Source organism: Anser cygnoides, chromosome 1, assembly GCF_040182565.1.
Source record: "Anser cygnoides isolate HZ-2024a breed goose chromosome 1, Taihu_goose_T2T_genome, whole genome shotgun sequence".
Taxonomy (NCBI): Eukaryota; Metazoa; Chordata; class Aves; order Anseriformes; family Anatidae; genus Anser; species Anser cygnoides.
In genome coordinates, this window is record NC_089873.1 from 79863146 (window position 1) to 79884323 (window position 21178).

Genomic DNA, 21178 nt, shown 5'->3' on the forward strand with positions numbered 1-21178 from the left:
ATGTCTACACATTTCTTGAAGACCTCCAGGGATGGTGACTCAACCACTTCCCTGGGCAGCCTGTACCAGTGCCACGCAACCTTTTCAGTAAAGAAATTTCTTCTAATATTCAACCTAAACCTCCCCTGGCACAACTGGAGACCGTTTCCTCTCATCACTTGGGAGAACAGCCCCATTCCCACCTTGCTACAACCTCCATTAAGGTAATTGTAAAGTACAATTAGGTCTCCCCTGAACCTTCTTTTCTCCTGGCTAAACAATCCCAGCTCCCTCAGCTGCTTTTCTTCCTTTATTAATGTTTTCACAAATGTTTTCCCCTTCTCCTCTGCTTTAGAGTAGCTGTTGAAAGCTGTTTCACTTCAACTCAACTGATAAAAGCATCAGGTTCTGCCTTGCATGATGTACCGGAATTATTCTCACTTGCACAGTGCTGGAGATTGGTTATAAAAACCAAAGCAGGTCTCCATACCTGTCACTCTGGCCAGGTAAGAAAGTACTATTTAAGGGAGTTACAAAAATTTGGATTCCAAAGAAACACAGGTAAATGATGCTACCCAAAATGAAAGTTCATGGAAACAATGATGTTTTAGTGGCTATTTAGGAGAGAAGAAAGAGGGATCAGAAAAATGCAAGGCAGAAGGTAGCAGCAAAGAAGCATCAGACAGATACAATTCATCATCAGTGAACTGCTGTTCAGTGCTCATGTGAGCAATTCAATCTATTCATGATAAATTATCTTCACATTACAAACACAATGCAGGAACAACCATACTGTGGCAGGCCAAAGGCACATTTGATCCAGTAACCTGTCTCTGACACTGTATAGTACCCATGTCTACAAAGGAGTACAAGAACAGAAAAAGCATGCAGGGACACTTTCCTGACATGCTCGTGTAGCCTCAGGGGGTTTGTGCCACACCAATTTCCTGAAGTATAATTCTTCAGGCTTAACAGATGTGCATGGATTTTTATCCTACTGATTTATCTAATTGTTTTTTGAATCCATGTAAAATTTGGCATCTACAAGATCTCATGTTAACATGTTCCACAATTTAGCTCTCTTTTTTTTTTTTGGTGGAAAAAATACCTCATTTTGTTTTGTTTTCAACTAGACACTTGAAAATTTCACATGATCCTCCCTTCTTCTGATACTGTGAGAAATACTGTAAACAGAAGTGAAGATGAAATTATGCCTCTCCTTTATGTCATTTGTGATTTTATAGGCTACTCTTGAATCCACTGTCAGTCATGGCCTTTTCCAGATAAATTGTCCCAATCTTTTTTGTCTTAATACAAGAGCAGTTACATACCTTTGATCACTCTTAAGATGGGCACCTGAACTACAGAAAACACTCAAAATGCAGATAACCAGGTTTACTTCTCATTTTCTCTTTTTCCTCGTTCTTGTCATCATAATCCTGATGTTCTGTTTCCTGATTTGACTGCTCTTTTTTTTTCTTTCACCCCCACTAAACTGAAACGATATTTTTACAGACTAATTCCAAGATTTCTCTCCTGAAAGATAATGGGTCATTCACAACTCACCAATGTTTCCATATTTTTTTTTCCATTTGCATCCGTTTATATTTACAGACATTATTATATGTCATTTTGACAACTCAGTTTCATACTCTTTCTGCAACTCTTTGCAGATAGCTCTAGTTTCGTTGAATTACTTAACACAATACCCTGAAGGATTTAGTCTCATCAGCAAACCTTGTCCCTTTTCTATTTGCCTCCATTTCCATATCATTTTCTCAGTTGCAGACTCTCTCTTCTGTTTCTTAAATTTTAACCGATTAATTAAAAGGAGAAGGAAAAGAAAGAGAAAGGAGAAATGTTACCTGAATTGCGGAGGATGTTTGGTACATCCTCTTGTGCGAAGTCAAAACAATGAATTCTACCGGCTATATGTTAAAAAGAGATATTTTTATTAATAGCCAAACTGGCCCTGAAATTGCAAATAAAAATCAGAAAAAGGACACCAAAACTACAGAACTTCCCCCCAAACTTGCAGCTTTTCTTGCTGCAACACCCCCAGAAAGTGAACTTGCCATTAGTAAATGTGGTATACTGGTGCTATTTAACATCTTTGGTGGTGACATGGACAGCAGGATCAAGTACCCCATCAGCAAGTTTGCCAATGACACCAAGCTGTGTGGTACAGTCGACACTCTGGAGGGAAGGGATGCCATCCACAGGGACCTGGACAGGCCTGAGAGGTGGGCCAGTGCGAACATCATGAGGTTCAACAAGGCCAAGGGCAAGGTCCTGCATCTGGGCCGGGGCAATCCTAAGCACAAATACAGGCTGGGTGGAGAATGGATGGAGAACAGCTCTGAGGAGAAGGACCTGGGGGTGTTGGCTGATGAGAAGCTCAACATGAGCTGACAATGTGCGCTTGCAGCCCAGAAAGCCAACTATATCCTGGGCTGCATCAAAGGCAGTGTGGCCAGCAGGACAAGGGAGGTTTCCCTGCCCATGGCAGGGGGGTTGGAACTAGATGATCCTTAAGGGTCCCTTCCAACCAAAACCATTCTGTGATTTTATGATACAGATATATTTTTGCAGTATTGTCATGTATTACCTCAATCTAATTTCAGTTCCTTATGTAACCCTCCAGAAGTAATAATGCAATGGACACTCACAGCTTTATCTTTCTTTACCTGTACATCTTCAATTAACTGTATTGATCCATCAATAAGAACATAAATTTTCTACTTTCTCAATATTTCATTTTCATAAAAGAGGACATTATTCATTTCTATGCTAGATTTTTCCTTAATACAAAGCATTCTGTGAACACAAGACAGCACAGGTAAACTTCTAAAGTTCTAACGAGTATGTTTTTAACAGCTATGAGAGAATTTGGTAATTTAAACACTTTGACTCCAAAGAGTTACCAAAGTTCTAGAGATCCACAAGGCGAATATGAGCTTCAACACCTGGGGCCCTAGAGGCAGATTAGTTTTGTAAAACAGCCACAAAACCCTGCAATTAAGCATGTTCCATTCATTTTGTTGCTGTGCAGATCAGCACAGCATTTGTTCTCTTTGCTGCGGGCTCATGAGTAGAATTTTTGCAGATGACTGAAGGGGTTTCACTCATGCAGATTATTCAAGCCAGAACTGAATAACCTCTCATTTAAGCCACAGAAATATGAGGAACTAACGTCCAGAAAGAAAGAAAAAAAAAAGGCTCTATAAAACCAAATGGTGAATTTTGAAAGAAGTACCTTGTATAATTACATAATTCTATGAAGAACGAAGGGCAGAAACCCATAGTTTGATACACTCTGAAAGGTTTCCTTTTATAACACTGGTCTGCATAAAAAGGATAGGGTGAAGGTAGGTAGAAACTGGGTTTTCTATTTAACAGAAAGCTGGGATCCTGAGAATTTTTTTCCTTCTGAAGTGGAATGAGAACAAATGATTTGAAAACTTTCTGTGGTAAAGCATGTGGAAAGCAATCCTTATCCAATAAAAAGGTATAATTTTGACAAATCAGTGTTTAAATTTGATGTTGATCTTCTACAGTTTTCAAAGGTTTTTTTTTTTTGTTTGTTTTTTTGGGGGGGGCAGGATGTAATATAAGAACTTCTGAAATATTTGTCAGGAAAATTATCTGAGATTGGTTTCAGTCACAAAACCAAATTCACTCAGAAGTAAGAAAGTAACTGTAGGAAAATATTTCAGTAAGGCTGCCTTACAGGACTGGAAATACAGTTCTGGAAAGCTATCAAAATTCTGATGTAAGTGAAGGAGAAACCTCTGGACAAGAATAAGGTCAGTGTTGTAGAAGTTTCCTAATAGAAAACAACTATTACACAGATTTTGTGTGCACACATGTAACGTGTGTTTATACACACAAAATATTAGGGTAAGAATTTGTCATTTGTTAAATTATTTCAGAGGACAGGTTGTTTAGGGCTTCATTATCTGGGACTACAACAAATTAATGGGAGAAGCCAAAATAATGAACCTTATACATAGAAACTCGTGGCTGCAATGACTTGTATCCATTTTGTAGAAGGAGAAAAAAAACTACTAGGATTTTTTGTAGAAATGGAAAGATGAAGGCACAGGAGGCTCTCTCAGTCATAAACTCATTTCACCTCTCAGAAGAGAGGCTTGATTTAGTTGTCAGGTCTCAGTAGATATAATGTACAGAGAACTAAGATCTTTCTGTAGTAGCACCTTTCCCTGCTGCTCATTTCCTCATGTTTATCCTTGTGCCATTTTGCCACCTCCTCAGATGCACAAACTTAACTGTGTGTGGGCTGTGCTGTAAAGCCGATTGCTGGAATGAGCTGGGTTTAAAAATGCCCCCCAAAAAGCATGAGAGTAGGAAGTAATTGTTGTACATGCTAAGGGGTGGAAAGCATTTAAACTGGCATCACCATAAAGGAGTACAGATCTCATAATTACACTCTGAGAAAGAAACATTAAAGAAGTCGTGAAAGAAGATGAAGGGAAACTCAGCAACAGAACACCTGACAAGCACAAAAACACTGAGGAAAAGGCTGAAGGGGAAATGTTCATATGTGCAAGGCTAATTGGAACTGGGAATAAACACATCTCCTGCTCTTTCATTTCCACCCATTCAGGGAAACAGCACTTTTACACTTTTTTACACAATAAGCACTTTGTGAACGTGTCATTTGTTCCTGTCCTAAGAGGCAAGAAAAACGTTACAGCCTGGGAATTATTCAAGAACAGTTTGTTTCCAAAGCTTCTTCCAGCTAGTTCCCTAGCAGCTCACCTCTCGAGTCCTCACAGTCCCCTCAGCAGCAGCCATGGTGGCAGCATAAGGCCCCTCCCTGTAAGCTGCTTCCAGAAGCTTCCAGCAGCCTGCCACACAGCTCTGCTGACTAGGGCCAACACCCTCCCCACACCAGAAGAGAAAACATCCACACAACTGCTGAACCAAAGCCTCTAAGGGTCTTTTTAAATGAGGTTAGTTGCTACTGGAGGAGCAGCTGTGGATCATGCAGGTGATCAGGTGACTCCACCTAGTGCTTCATCACCTGGGCCACGTGAATCCTGAGTTTCCATCAAAAGCAACCCACTCTTTGACCTTTTCAGGGAAATGTTTTTGACTGACTAGTGAAAAGGAGACAGTGAGGCAACTATGTTGTTGCAGGTGGAAAGGTGACTTTCCCAATCTCTGAATTCCAACCTGACTACTTCAAATACTGCCAGCTCTGAGCCAGGCCAGCTCAAAGCATTTCGGAGCCAGTGGCTCTCTGTAAAAGGTTCAACACTCACATGACGGTATAAAACCCCAACGCAGCTCCCCAGTCTAAATTAAATTAGAATTTAAGATGATTCCACGGAAGTACACAGCAACGCAGCCGAAAATTTTCACGTAGCTCCCCCTGGTGGCCCCGGTATCTGCTGGCAGGTACACGGGCTTCAGCAAACAAACCTCCAGGCATGCAGGTAAATCAGACACTAGTGACCAGTGTAAATACACAAATGGATTTTGGGGATATTTCTCAAGATCTTTTAACAAATACCTCATTTGAGATCGTGAATTGCACACCAAATTACTCCACATCAAGTCCTGTCATTTTTTTCTGCAAACTGTCACATGGTTGAAGAAGATGCTTAAGCAGGTAGAAATGTGCTTAAATTAGCTTGGAAGAGGGATTACAGCAGCTGCAGAATTTCTTCGCTAGACTAAGCAAGTCTTCTAAAAGATGCTTTAATATGCCAAGACTAATACTATAGGTGAAAAACTGAGAACAAATAGGGGCCATAAAAGCCAGATTCTGATGGGTTAGTCTTGAAATGGCATGCTAGTGCTGTCAGAGCTAGTAAGAACAACCTGAACAGTAGAAGTTAACAGCCAAAGGAAGCCAGGACACAGCAGCCAGAGAGATGGAGACGAAGGTTTGGTGATGTCATCCAAGGAGATGGCACAGAGACATACATGATAGTCAGTTTAGCGAAGTGGACTCCACTTGTCAGCTTTGTAACCAAACAAACCAGAAGGGCAGCAGCTAGAATAGTCTGTACACTGAAGTCTAGCAAGGAAACTAATTCAATGAAGCCTTGCCTGTAATGCCTACAGCAGAGGAGATGCTTTTTTTTTTTTTTAAATAACTTCCATGACACAGGCTCTGAAAACAGTGGTACCATATTGTGAGCAATAACAACTGCAAAGTATTTTTGGTTAATAAATGGCAACTGTTCCCTGGAAGTAATTGGCCATGAACTACACACAGATTAACATTATCTCTCTCACAGTTTAACAAATATAACTAGGTGTAGCTGTGATTTTTTTTTTCTCTTTTTAAATCAGAAAGCATTAACTCTTTGGAATTCTTAGGACAGAACCAACTTCTTAGGATAGAACCAACTCTGGTAAAAGTGAGAGGCTAGAACTTCAGTCAAAATAAGTTTTTAAGGCATGAACTAGCACACAGAAGAAACACAACACCTCAACAAATTAAGATGCTGCCTTTGGTGTTTTCCTACTCTCTCTGAAAACAGCAGCAGTCTGTAAGCTTGCACATTACCACAGAATAGTAAGCCTGCTTATCAGGTCACTCTCCCTAGGATATAGAGAAGTAATGCTCATATCAATGACTTAAACTGAAAGCACAGGGACCAGGACCTGCTCTAAGTGCTAGACATGTGCCTTTCTTCCTCCTAAACTATTTCCTCTCTTCCTGTGTGAAGAGGGCAGAGTAGTTTAACAAAGAAAGCATTTCTCACCTAATTGCGATTTCCCTTTTGTTGTGATGTTTGAAACTAGAATGTGAACGACCAGCTGAGAACATGCCTCCAGTTGTAGCTCCTGCATGAATAGACAGATTCTGACTAAAGTACTGAAATTCAAGGTGCTTGAGGTTATACAGTAGCAAGAAACAAAGCAGAAGAAAGGCTTTCACGGGTTATACTGCAGTTGAGAACATCCTATTTGCCAGGCATTACATGTGGATTGCTCCTTGATTCAAAAACAAGTAACATCTTATGTATAGGAAGATGCCTAAAGAAGAAAGAGGGGGATGCATACGTAAAAGGTTTATTGTAAGAGGCAACCTTTTTATTTAAGATTAATCAGACTATTTGCTATGCAAGTAACATCACTGCATAAGCGTATGAGTATGCAAAGCATACCCATTAACCTTTGTAAAAGAAAACTTGTCAAAACACTTAAAATGTGCATATAAGGAGACACAAAGACGTTATAGAAAAAGGTACCCATTTATTCAAGGTATGACAAGTATATTTACAATATTAATTTGCACAGAATAAGAACCATCCTTATGATTTTTGAAGCAGCAGTTATAAATTACATTTAAAAAGGGAAAAGTTCAAAACTTGTTTCTGTTAGAGATTTTTACAGTGACAGAAACATTTAAGGCTAAGTAGTTTTGACTGTTGCTGCCACCCACGTTTATCTTGACAAAACCGTCTGAAAGACAACGTTACCTTGAGAGATAAAGACAAAGCTAAATTCAACATACAATTTTGTTCCCTCAGATGCTTCTCACAACAATTCACATCTGACAAAAACTGACTTTTTAAAAAATAAATAATGAATTAAATAGAGGCAAGATGAGCTGCCTACAGAGGGCTAGAAGATCATACACAGTGCCTTCATTGCCTCTGAAGGATATGAGATTTCTTGTCGGTGAGTGTACTTCAGCTTACCAAGTGATTTGCTTTCAGTCAGAGTTCCAGAGTCATGTGGTACAATCCACCTCTCCCATTAGATTATTTCTCAAAAGACAGGAAGAAAAATCTTCAGGTAGCTGACTTCTAATGTAAATACTGCTTTAAACAGTACTTGATTCCCACAGTAAGGACCACTGCTCTACCAAAGCAGATACGATGAGTTCGCCAAACAGTTGTAGTGTTATTTCTAGTCATTTAACACTCAACAGATCTGCAGGAGCAGTTAAAATTGGTTCATCTCTGAGGTAGGAGCCACAAGTCATATTTACTCCTGTCTGTAAACTGTAACAGACAAATGCTATCAGGCAAATATAGCCAACTTTTCATATACACATTCATAAAACCTGATTTTTTTTCAGATGTTCTTCATTATAAATGTCATGGCATTTTTTCCCCCACTAAACTATTTTGTGCCTGTTTGAGAAGAAAGAAAATTAAGTATGGAAGCTAGAAATAGAATCACAGAATCGTCTAGGTTGGAAGAGACCTCCAAGATCATCTAGTCCAACCTCAGACCTAACACTAACAAGTCCTCCACTAAACCGTATCACTAAGGGCTACATCTAAACATCTTTTAAAGACCTCCAGGGATGGCGACTCAACCACCTCCCTGGGCAGCCCATTCCAATGCCTAATTTATGCCTAAATAGTAGGCTGCAGGCATTAATGCAGTTGTAGTGAAAAAAACTTATGCCTTATACAAATAAACTTTGTAGCAACTTCCAGAATGGTTAGTATGCGAGGATTCTTCTTACAAGTTGTTTTGAAAAAATACCAATTTTAACTGTATAATAAAAAAATCTGTCAGACCTTTAAGACTGCATAGCTACTTGAAACACTACCATTGCATTTAATTAAGTTTTTAGCATTATACTTAAGGAAAAAAAAGTTAAGAACAACAGAAAACCACAGAACCTTCACAAATACAACTTTTTTTTTTAAGGTGAGGACGCTATGAAACTAAATCTATTGGAAGTGCACAATGTTTAACATTCCAGTAGAAGCAGAAATTTGACCTTCGCATTATTAGGGGACATTTATTCCAGGTTAAATAAGAATCTCTAACAGCTAAATTGTTGTTATGATTGAGAAAAGTTTTAAATTATTTGAAGATAACCCAAGTAACTATTTATGAAACACACTGAGATTGGCACTTGATCTCTAGTTGGCCTGTTAGCACAATTTACTCCCAATGGACTCACATACACAGAATTTTAAGTTTTCCTTTTATTACTGTAAAAAATAAAAGTCAATTTGTAGTTCCAGAATAAACAAAGAAACCTTAGCTTCAAACCATTTAAAAACAAATGTTCATATTTTGATAAGATACATTTCAAGAGGTTCATGTCAGCACCTTAACCAAATGCATGTTTTGTGAACCAAATATATTTCAAAGTTTTCTTGTTAGTGAGAAGGGGCTACATTCTCACCCAGATGCAGACATAATACGAGGAGAACAAACTGGAAGAAGCGTAAGTCAGTTTCCAGAGTTCCCTGCTGAACTCTACACATTCAGAACCAACATTTAAGACTGCAGTTATTAAAGATTGACCTTTTGCATATTCCAAAAAGGAAGGCAAATACAATCAACTTACATTTGGCTTTGAAACATTAAAGATAATGTTTTATTTCAGCCACGTATTTACAAAAGTGTTTACAACAGAACTGTGTAGGGTTTCCTTTTTTGTCACAATACACTTAAAGATGAATAGTCATCTTAACTTTCATGCAAAAGACGCATCTCTTGTTACACAAGAAGTTTTCTGGTTTTTTTTTTTTTTTTTTTGCACACTGAGGGTAGCAAGCAGAGGGTTGGATAAGTTGGGATCACCCTTAAAAACGGAGGCCTGTTTGCTCTACTGCACCTTGACAATAAGGAGGTAAAGTACAGGCACCTTTAAATCCAAAAAGGTTCATTGCCTCTAGCATGTTTTCCAAAAATCAACAAAAATAGTCTTGAACAGTTGTAACATGTTATTCCATGACTTTCACCTCTTCAGTTTACTTCCTGAACTCTGGAGTTACTTTTCCTAGAAGCATACTTGCTGAGCTTCTTTTCTAATGTATATTGTTGACTATACATTTTAAATTAAACTGTTACATAAAGAATGTTACAAGCTTTTCCTTTGCACACAACTTACTCTTTGTGCTGAGTATTCTTCAAAAGGATTTTATAAATAATACAGTAAGTTTAGAATCAGTCTTCTGCTGTCTTGTCATTATACCATGTTGTTGCTTTCTCCAACTTTATCTACAAGCTGCAGAAAAGGAGAAAATAGAAAAGTTTTAGGCTGCATTACATTTATGTACAGTGTAATTACTCTCAAATATAACTTGCTATTTGCACAGTTAATATGCGACTGAAAATGAGAGTCAAATAATACTCACCAAGATTTCATGATTTAAGTTTGTGAAAATTAAGTCTTACATTGCAACTGTGTTTCTGCATGACATGTTTTCTCATATAGACATTAACAGTGCAACATGAAGATGCAACAGAATGAAAAAGGAAATAAGAATGCAGATACCACTGCTAGCTTAATGATTAAAACAAAACAATACAGTATCAGCCACACATGCATTAGTAGACCAAGTAAGATATTTCAACTGACCATTACTGTGGATTCTCTTCTGAGCCTACGTAGGCTTTGAATAAAACATTAACAATTATCTTTTTATAACAAGATTTAACCCCATTATGATCAAATCAAATGAGTAGACAAGATCAATTGACAAGTGAAGCATTCAATTGATCACGAAATGAGCCAGAACTTGGCCTAAACTGTAGGATTGGAACAGATGATCTTAAACACTAATTTTTAAAAAACGGACTATATACATCTGAGTTATACCCGCTATTAATTTTTAAGTAGTAGCTATTAAAACTGTAGCTTTGAAAACTAGGGTTAAAAACATTTATGGCAAAATACATACAGAAATTAGCACAGTAAAAGTAGTTGACCAAAACACCCTACCTAGGTTAGCATCTTTCTGGCACCTGTTAACTGTCTTCAAAGCCCTGACTACTTAAATCAAGAAAATGGAAAACCGCATTTGAAAAAAGTACAAAGCTTAGTAAATAGCAAGAATTAATCTGGTACAAGGGACCTGCGTAAATATTGTACTTGATGAATGAGTATGGATCATAAGAGTTTCTGGATTCACCATACATGTTATGTGTTAACAGTGAACAATCCTCTTTGCTTTCACAGGCCACCTTTCATAGATACATCCAAATACTGCACAAAGGAAAACAGTGCCCTTCTCATTTGACAGGCAGGAGATCAGGCACAGAACAGTGGCACAATTTGCCTCTTTGTGGTCACCTCAGGCCAACAGTGGGGCAGGAATCAGAACCCTGGCATTCTGAGTCACAATTCAGCGCTCTTTCTACTGTACAATGCTTAAGCAGGGGCAACTTCCACAACGGTATCTTTTTGTTCCTTTTACATTTAAAATCCTCTCACTGGGAATGAAGTTCATCTGTATGGTGCAAGACCTATACAGGAATACAACTTTGGAGCAGTGAATTTGAATATATCTGCTTTAATTCCAATGCATTTCTACTATTGCAATAACAATGGAATAACAATAATTACAAAAAAACAGTAAAAGCTTCAAATTTTACATCGAGTACCAAACACTTACCGAGCTTATACCAGGTAAATTCAAGAGAGAACCAAGGACTGGAACTCTTCTAATAAAGCCAACCACCACAGGAAAGAAACCCCTTTAGGTAAGATATCAGAAGATTATTATTAGTTTTTATAATTAGACTGTTCCTACGTTGCTGTGAAATGAAGAAATAGAAGTTAACTTTAAAACCAAGATTAAAGTCCTGTAGCTTCTTCACTGAAAGTTATTTTACCAAATAAATGAACACATTCAGCAGAGAAAGGAAAAAACCACAAAAAGCTTTTTTACATGGACATAAACATTTTCTTCATAACTCTGAGTCAGTTCTTCAAAAAAAAGTAACTAAGAAGTGAATATCCAACTTAATTAACAGAACTGATGCTCCCAACTAATAACACATTCTTGCAATACCCAATGTAAAAACACTTTAAGTTAATTCCGAGTAATTCCCTTTGAAACTATATATAGCAATCTTCATATTTACTGAAGAAAATTAAGCATGACACAGTTGAACATTCACTTCTTTGACAAATTCACATAAAGTCAGAAATTTGAATAATGAGCCAGGGTCGCTGCCTAGGATAGCTGCTATGGTCTAACATCCACTTTGTATCTGAAGCAGTAAAAAGAAATTTCTGTGGCAGTGTCTCAGCTGTTTGCAGTCAACTGTTGCAATTCAGCTGCTGTTGGCATTCTGAGTTGAGCTATACATTCTCTGCATAGAATAAGGATTAACACATAGTGAAACCTCAGATGCATCAGAACAGCGAGATTTCACTATTCACCATCCTCTTACTGATAAGAACTTTTTGCTGGGCATATCTTAAATACACCAGCAACGTGTCCTTGTGATTTTCTTATTATTCCAAAAAAAAGACCAGATCATTTCACTGATCCAGTAAATCATGATATGCAGGGCACATGAACCGCTTGTAAGACACTTAAACAGTTGGTATAGCCAAGAATAAGAAATAGTCATTATGGGTAGGATAGTATTTTTAGCCATAACTTTGGATGTCTAATCTGAACAAGGCTCCAAAAGCAGTTTGGAGTATAACAAGAAACTGTACTGTAATAGCCTTCTCCAGTGAATAAGATTTAAGCGCATGAAGGTATGGTGAAGGAATAAACCTCTGATAGGAAACTTGTGGCAGTATCTTAAATAAAAAAGGGAAAGACGTTCCAGATTTAAATCAGTAAAAGAGCAGTCGTGGCTCTCTCACTTTGGTGAGATGATACATGCTAAATAAATGAAATCATTGCCATCATGTCACCTCTTTCGTATTTTTGGTCACCAGTACCTAACCTTTGTTTTGTGCACAACAGGGGCTCTGCTATTACTTCTACAGGGTATGTGAAAGATGATTGTGTAAAAGTAGTCCAGCTATACAAAATGACAACCTACACGCAAAAATTCTTCAGCGACCAGAACACCTAGTGGAACTGTTTTTAGAGGTCTACAAATCATAAGACTGAATAAAGGATAATACAGTATCACCCAAATACACCTTAGCTGAAGTAGTTAGTAGAACAGCTAAATTGCTCCTGATAAATACGAAGGTTTTTCATATGAAAATCCTGGCAAGCTATGTAACTGAAGTCATTAGGACATGCAGAAATTCCCACCCTCACAACAGGCTGATACAACAAATCCAAAACTGCATATGCTGATCTTGTATTCCTTGGGCCTAAGGGAATTATGTACTTCAGAGACCAGTGATAACCATGAAGATTTCCTGGTATGCAAACAAGCTGGGTGATCCTGAGGAATTGTGTAAAATGGTACATGAGGAAAGGAAACATTTTTTCCTTCTTCAAAAAGGAAAAAGTTGCCAAAAAGGTGACTGTGGTTGAAATTAATGAGTCAAGCAAAACAAAACACCTTTGTTTGAAGTAGTAGCTAGCTAACATTGTAGCAAGAGATTAAGATTCTGACAACTATTAAGCACTAGAAGAGATTGTCTAGATACATTTTTAAGTTAAAACAGGTGAGAAGCATTCACCTGGAATTATTTATCCATTGTTGACACTCTTCTGGATAAGAGATAGTCCTACTGACTTAAGGAAAACTACTGACCTTCTTTAATCCCTTCAACATTATTTTACCCTGATAGCCCCTAGCTAGCACAAACAGATAATACATGAATAATCATATTTGCTTAGACATAGCAATTTACAATTCTGTTTGGAAAGATACTCTACTCCACTTGGTACTGGCTGATTAAACCCGGGTGACATGTGCAAGAAGTGACAACGTATTCAGTGAAAGTGATTTTCAGAACATTTGCAGTAATGTTGAGTTCAGAATAATGCAGTGTAAAACAATAAGAAACGTGTTAAAACTGCAAGACAAATTTTCAGAAATCTGAATGTTCAATAGGAAACAAGGTAAATACTCGAGATATCTAAAGAGTTTAAATGTCAGATTAACATACCATTTTACTAAGTAGAAGAAAAGAGTAGTATGAAAGCAATGTTTTGATTTTAGGTACAAGCGAGTTATTTAGCCAGCAGCTGAACACTGAAAAAAATTCAGTGGGCCTTGTATTAGATTAATAAGTATTAACTGAACCATCTTCTTCTGAATAGAAGTCCAAGAACCAATAAAAGCCTCCCTTCTTTCTTATTAGCACACTTTCTACTTTGTTTTCCAGAGTATGGAGCTTCAACCATGGAAGTGTAAATAAAAATATATACACATTGTAAGGGATTCACCCTTACAATCACATTTAAGTGCAATGACATGTTGTATGACGTTGTGCCAGATGCACCATATTTCTTCTAACATGTATAAAGACATAACACATATAAAGATTGCTGTTCAAGAACAAGAAAATTCATAATTAACGCATTTTGGACAACAGTAACTAAAACCAGCACCTTGTACATTCTAACTATCCTAGGGCACAAGTGTGATGAAACATTACACACACCATCTTTCCACAGGGCTACCACAGTAATTAAATAGTAAGGTTACAAAACCAGGATGTCTGTAACCAAGTATTTTGCCTCATTTATCAAAGAGAAGAGCAAACTCTCCACCAAAAAAAAAAACAAAACCAAAAACCACCCTAGGTATTTAAGTTGCCTATAAGAAGAAAATACTTACTCTTAGCACTGCTAACAATTTGGGCTCCCAAATAGTTTGAAGCTGTACAATTATTTGATTAGATATAAGCAACGTTACCAAAATCATTTTGGTATCTGCCTCACAAACATCAGCAGATTTGAGTCCTGAATAACACCAAATTTTTGCCTCTTGCAAATGTAAGCCAACAACTTTAAATGAAAATCCTTCAAAAGTTAGCATTCAAATAATGTTATTTTGCCAGTTGCAATACAGCACCACTAAACAAATACATTTATTTTTTCACATACCAATACAGAAAGCAATTTGGAAAGAAGTCTTACCTGAATAATAGGAAGAACCCATAAATTTCAAGGATCATTCCTATCAAAGGCCAACCAATGAGAACTATGAGCACACCACCCAGGAAAAAGCCTGTTGCTTTCATTTTGTGTTTTTGGAAGAAGAATCTAAATGTTCTTTCTAAACCGATAACAAAAGCCAAGCCAGCCACAAATAAAACCTAGAAGAGAAAAACCAACCAAATAAAGAAAACAGCTAACTATATTCCTAAGTTTAGAATGCATATATGTTCTAAAATATTAGATTGCATTTTTGCACAACTTATTTTAATACCAAGATTGATAATGAGAGAGAATTTGGCAGCGTTTTCTTTTGTAAACTCCATCTTAAAGCACCGTACCTGGCATTCTAAATTTTTCACCTATCTGCTTAAAAAAATAGCAAGAAGTGTACCTTTGTGGTCTCTGACAAACAGTCAAGTCAGAAGACCTGGTGACAATAGTTGTCTTTCCTGTAACATAAGTACCCTCGTTATCCACAATTGGTGCTGAAGCTTAGTTTTAGGAATCTTAGCTGTCAATGGTACTGGGAACAGACATGCCACAAAAGCACCTCTGTTCTGCAGCATGGCCACCTTCAAAAGCTCATGCTGATCAGTGGAAAGGCAAAACAGGAAAAAAGCTGTACAGTATTATCAGTTACCTTCCTTAGCTTTAACTACTTACTAGATCCAATACAGGCTGAACACTATCATGCTACTCCAGACTATTTAAAGCCACTTTCAGCATCTTTCAGCAACAGGGAAGTTACTCCATCCTGTAAGCATAAACCTGGCCAACGTTTTTGCTGAAAAGGGATAGTATCTCAGATTTTACTCAAGATTAACATAAACCTGAACTTCATCCATTAATGTTATTTAAGAAACTTTCTTACCACTTTTTTAAAAACTCTCTACGGATACAGTACCTTTCCTTGCATTATCTTTGGCTACCACAGAGCCTTTCATTGTCTCTTCCTACCTATTCATCATTTGCCCTAAACTGGATCTCATATTTCCACCTTCCATTAAGAAAAAATATGCGTTATTTTATTTCTTACTCTTTCACACAATGCACCCAAATTCAAATGCATACTTTTGAATTTTCCTCCAGGAAATCTGAGTGTTTGATGCTGCTGCCACAGAAAGAAACTGATCAGTTTTGACCACAGACTTTTAGGTATCAGCAAAAGAGGACGCAAGTGTCTTTCAGGCTGTGTGCTTTGACTGGCTGGCAAAGCTAGGAACAGCAGAGGCACAGCAATATCTGATTCAGGAAACACCATGTTATTTTTCATTTGTTTTGCATTGGGAATTTTATGCATCAGCACTAGGATTTTTTTTTTAATCCTGCTTAAGCAAAACTTCCATTTGGTAAAGACTGAAGATATTACAGCTCTCTACTACAGCTCACTACTATGAAAGGCAATTGGCTCTTCTAAGCCCAGATCAAGAATTCATGCTTCTCTCTTCCCTGATAAGGCACAGCAAAACAACGCTTAACAGAACACGTTAGTATTGTTATCCAAATGGATACTTAACTTTGACAGTTACAAGATCACAAAAAAAAAGAAACGTCTTAGTAATGACAGCCAACCTAAAAATCTTATTTGCATCAGCATAACAACTGTAAAACAAGGTGCTGCTTGTCTGAACAACATATCAAAGGCCTGACCTGGAGGTATGATGTTTAGATTGATATGAGCTGCTCTAACTTTTATCAGGAAAAATGATTCACTCAAATCATGAGCATAACTCCTTTACACCAAGTTGCCACAGTATTTTTGTGACCTAGTTTTAGTTTAATATATTAAATTGAAAAGAGAACAATATATCATATACTTAATTATGAGCAGTGCAGAATCTAAGACTGAAGAGTACACACTTACATTTCCAATAGCCAGAAGGGCTTTGTCAAAGAAGAGTATCATTCCAAAGAAAAGGAAAAACACTCCAAAGCCTGTTAAACCCATTCCAATCTCTGCAAAAAGAAACAAGATCAAGTATGTAACAGAACATGGCACCAGAAGAACTCATGCATAAAAATTGTGAGAAACTGCAACATCTAATAAAGACATTTTAAATTCACAGACAAACTCACGGACTATTTCATGACTACTTAAACTTTCCTGAGTGTACAAACAAAGCAGTCTTGTATATAGGTTATTTCAATACCAGCTAGAGAAAGACTAGCTGGTGGAAGCTGCTTATCATAAAAAGGATGTATTTGAAACTATATACTGAAACCGAGTGCAACAAAAGCATGTATGCATATACACATATGGCAAAGATCCCTTTTGATTTACTGCTAGCATAGAGAAAAGGATTTTATGAACAAATGAAACCTTGATTTCCATTTGCAACTCTTATCCCATTTTGTTTGTTGCAGTAACACAAGTAACCCATCCTTCCCACCCCCCTGAGGCCTCACATGGCACTTCCACCCAACTTCTGGATTAAACACCATTCCAGACAAATGCTGTAGGCCCCTTCCAAATTGCATGTGCTGACTGCTGTTGAATATTAACTTGGGTTCCCTGCCAGTTGTCACAAAACTTGCAGATACTCTGAGTTCTGCCTGTCTGAAAAGGTTGGTCAAGAAACACTGGGTAGGCAAAGAGTAGGACAGAAGCTTTGCTTGTCTGGGAAACCAGGCTAGTGTCAAGCTATGATTAAAGATACCATTTAGCAATAGCCTCCAAGGCATTTTGAAGAACATACATACAAATACATCCTACTATTAAGATTAAATTTTTAAGGCCTTCCTCTGACTCTCACACAGACTGAATGCAGAGGAAGAGGAACAGCAGCAACCTGGCTGCAAAAGCCTTTGCATTTATCCATGCGCTCACCGTTACGTTACCACTGTCCTTATGACTAGAGGATTTAGAAACCTACAGGATACATGAACAACAGCATTATTATAGATGGGTTGGCAATCCAGCATACATTGGAGATACCAGTACTTTTGTATGGCCTAACCCAAAACCTTCACCACTCCTCTTAGCCAAATTAAAGCCAGAACAGTTATCTGCAGGTATTTTTTTTTTGCCCTTTTAACTGCAATGTTGAGTTACTTGATTATTTATTGTTGCTTGAAGAGCTTAGCAGAAAAGTAGTATCATAGTGCCTATTTCAGACTTGTATATAACAAAAAACTTTATTTGTAGCAAATAAATTCAGAACAGCTCAGAGTACAAAAACATTAAAATTCCCCAACTTCCCTAAGGGCTTGTCTTTCAGCAAGGCTGCAGACCACAGTGTTAAATCTGTAATTGTACAATATTGTCTACCACATTAAACCTATGCTACGAACATTTTAACCACTCAGGATTAAAACTGCTACATAACCCATTACAATTAAGCAGACAATATTTATGATGAAGCATAGATGAATTGCAAGTTGTATTTTCAATGAAACCGCTGACTGAAACTAATACAACAATTGCTGTCTGCCCTTTTCTCTAGTGCTCTTTACTTCAGAAGAAGGAGAAACAATCTGGGAGGAAAATACTTGGAGGCAGGGCTCCAAAAGAGTTACCAGCTGCCAGTAAGACAGATTTGCAACCCTTAGAAGTGACTATTCATTCCTCCTTCAGAAACAGCACAAAGAAGGGATCTAGCACGAAGCAGAGGCTGACTCCCAACAGCTGCTGCACTTACTACTCTACACTCTCCGGTATTCACCTACTGCTACAACAGACTCAGATTCTCTTCAGAAGCCAACCATATTCTCTGGTTAGCAGAGGGGAAAAAAAAGAACGGAAAAGAGCCCACCATTATCATGCCAAAAATTACTGCTGAAAGCAGATGAGATATTGGCAGAGGGAAGTACTTCTGGACTCATCTCAAATAGATGTTACTGATCAGATTCATATTACAACTCAGATCCAGCCCCCCCAAGAATATAAAGTTAAGTATGACTAGCATTGCTATTGTGTACATCATCTTTGCAAACAATAAAGAAGGAAGTATTATAGAGGGTGTGAGCTGGTTTTGAATGCCTTCTCCCTCCCACACCAGAATATTACTATATTACTCAAATACAACTTCTAGAAATACAACTAGAATACATTCTAGAATACAACTTCTAGAAAACTCAAATACAACTTCTCCGTCTAGAACGGAGAAACACACACTAACCACATGATGTTCTGATTTTTATTTTTTTAAACAACTGATTTCCTGAGAGGTGGGAGCAATGCTTTCTCAATGCTTCTGTGAAAATTCCATGAGCTGTGAGAATATTGCAGCACTACATCAAAATCACTTAGCAAATACTAAAACTTAAGATACACTGGTTGTGAAAGTTCAGGGAATACAACAGCACATCCTTTGGTATGAAAACAAGAACAGAATCATGCACTATAGTCCTTCAGAAGCTCTAGATTTTTTATTTTCAAATGTCAACTAATGAAGTGTGCCTCTCCAGCTATTTATCACACGACTCCACTAATGACTCTACAGCTAACTGTTTTTTTCCAAGCAGGAGCGAGTTTCAAAATATCTGAAGATATCTCTAGAACTTCAGAGAAATAATTCAAAAACACTAAACTATACAGTATTTTACCTACTACTCTTGGCTCTGAAAGTTAAAGGCAGTAGAGCCAGCACAAGGAGTTAGGTGAAGGTCCCAAACAAGAAGCTAAGAAAAGTAAAAACAGAGAACAGATCTCTTCATCATGAAGAGATTTTTTGTTTCCTCCAATTAACAGTCTGGACACGATGATAGGTGAATGAACAAAAGCAAAGCCCAAAATGATTTAATGGGTCACAAAACTGAAATTAACACTGAACAGCTAGTACCTATTCAGTAACAAAGCATGAAATCAGCTCAAGAAATTCTTCACCTGGAATCTTGCTAGCCTGCTTTACTGCCCGCCTTCATCCTTTGCCTTAGCTGGCTTTTCAGTATCTTTTCTCAGTACCCAGCTATCAAGATAAATTCAGATATAAACTTTATTTTTTTACAGCTTTTACACATCCTCCTTCAAGTGACATGACAGTGGTTATTGCACAGCCTTATTTCCTTTCACAGCAGCCATACTAAAAAAGGACCATATGCATGATATTAGTTTAAACCAGAGGCCTAACGATCTCCTTTACCTGGCAGTTTACATACCTGTGGACCCTCTTTGATTTCTTTGCATTTTCCCTTTCAGCATCTCTAACCCCCAGTAAAGACATGACCACACTACCATACAAGTTTTTCTTTATTTACTTTAGATTACGTGGCTGACCCTCTCTTTATAACCCCTTCAACGCCACCTGTGAACTTCTGCTTCAACAGGAGCAAGCTGTAAGCGGCACCGTGCAGTCACCGAAGGGGGACCTACAGAAAACCTCTGACGCCCACCCAAGAGGCGCATTAGAAGGGGTCGACCTGCCAGCTACTGCTCGTTCAGCACTCAACTCCCATTCATTCTGCTCTATTCTAACCACTCTCAGAGCCCCACGGGAAGGCTCTCAAAGCCCAACACAGCACCACAAGGCAAAGGGCACCGGCACCAGTACCGGGCCGGGCCGGCACCGCTCCGCTCCCCCGGCCCGCCCAGCCCCGCCTGCGGCGCCCCAGCGCCGGGCCCCTCTCAGCGCCCCCCGAGCCGGGCGCGGCGCTCACTCTGCGTGTCCGACAGCGAGATCATGGCGGCGGCGGCGGCAGGAGAAGCAAACGGCGGCGGGAGCAAAGTGGCGGCAGCAGCAGCAGCCACGTCCTCCGGAAACACGCAGCCGCTGCGCCTCGCCGCCGGCTGAAAGGAGGCCGGCAGCGGAAGAGGCGGGGCCCGGCAGCCGGTTGGGCCGTTTTGGGGGTGTATTGGGCTCTTTTGGGGCAGTTTTGGGGCTGTTTCGGGGCCGCGGCCGTAAGCACTGAGGCAGCCCCGTCGGGGGCGGCTGGAGGTGAGGGTGGACCCGGGAACGGCTGCTCGGCGTGCTGGTCTGTGACGTGAGTTCGGTTTTAAAAAGAAATAAATCAGATCCTTTAGTCAGGGGTTTATGGGGTGCGCGCCGGGGTTTTGGGGCTGCCTGCAGGTTGTGCCCTGTTGCTCCGTCGCGTGAGTGGCGCTTCCGCGGTTGTAAAGGCGATGGACTAGAGGGAATGGCCTCAAGTTGCGCCAGAGGAGGTTCAGGTTGGAAATTAAAAGACATTTCTTCTCAGAAAGAGCAGTCAGGCACTGGAACGGGTTGCCCAGTGAGGTGGTGGAGTCACCGTCCCTGGGGGTGTTTAAGGAAAGGTTGGACGTAGTGCTTAGGGACATGGTTTAGTGGGTGACATTGGTGGTAGGGGGGTGGTTGGACCAGATGGTACTGGAGGGCTTTTCCAACCCTACTGATTCTATGATGGGCTGGGTTCCCTGAGCACCGTGCCCCTTGCACAGGGGTACCCCAGAGCTCCAAGTCGGGGGCTGGAGGGAAGGGGGTGAGGGAGCTCCCAGCGCCAGGATGCTG

General features: G+C 39.0%; 2 protein-coding genes across 9 annotated transcripts in view; one reads left to right on the forward strand and one right to left on the reverse strand.

Annotated features, from left to right (window-relative positions):
* Positions 1–8900: 8900 nt before the first annotated feature.
* Positions 8901–20485, reverse strand: GOLT1B (golgi transport 1B). The gene is made up of 5 exons (XM_048046758.2): positions 20352–20485; positions 16621–16712; positions 14736–14914; positions 11337–11418; positions 8901–9946 (listed from the first exon to the last, which is right to left on the reverse strand). The coding sequence occupies exons 1-5, from the start codon at positions 20374–20376 to the stop codon at positions 9908–9910; spliced, it is 417 nt and encodes a 138-aa protein (XP_047902715.1). The 5' UTR covers positions 20377–20485; the 3' UTR covers positions 8901–9907.
* Positions 20486–20515: 30 nt separating this feature from the next.
* RECQL (RecQ like helicase) overlaps positions 20516–21178 on the forward strand; it is a 32724-nt gene continuing 32061 nt past the window's right edge. For 4 of the 8 annotated variants that reach the window (XR_010832936.1, XR_010832935.1, XM_013195986.3 and 1 more), the window contains exon 1: positions 20527–20675. The gene's annotated coding sequence lies outside the window, so the exon portion shown is untranslated. Of the gene's footprint in view, positions 20676–20701; positions 20860–21178 lie in introns of those variants that run through there. The other 4 variants (XM_067000828.1, XM_013195987.3, XM_067000849.1 and 1 more) reach the window with 4 other exon arrangements.

What these genes read in the sequence shown, in the direction of transcription:
- GOLT1B (XM_048046758.2), bottom strand. Translation starts at nt 20,376, where the DNA reads ATGATCTCGCTGTCGGACACGCAGA. An exon ending in GGGTTCTTCCTATTATTCAG is followed by an intron (nt 11,419 to 14,735) that starts GTAAGACTTCTT and finishes TCTTACCTAAAG; the next exon opens with GGGTTTCTTTCCTGTGGTGG. An exon ending in ATTTACCTGGTATAAGCTCG is followed by an intron (nt 9,947 to 11,336) that starts GTAAGTGTTTGG and finishes CCTTTTCTGCAG; the next exon opens with CTTGTAGATAAAGTTGGAGA.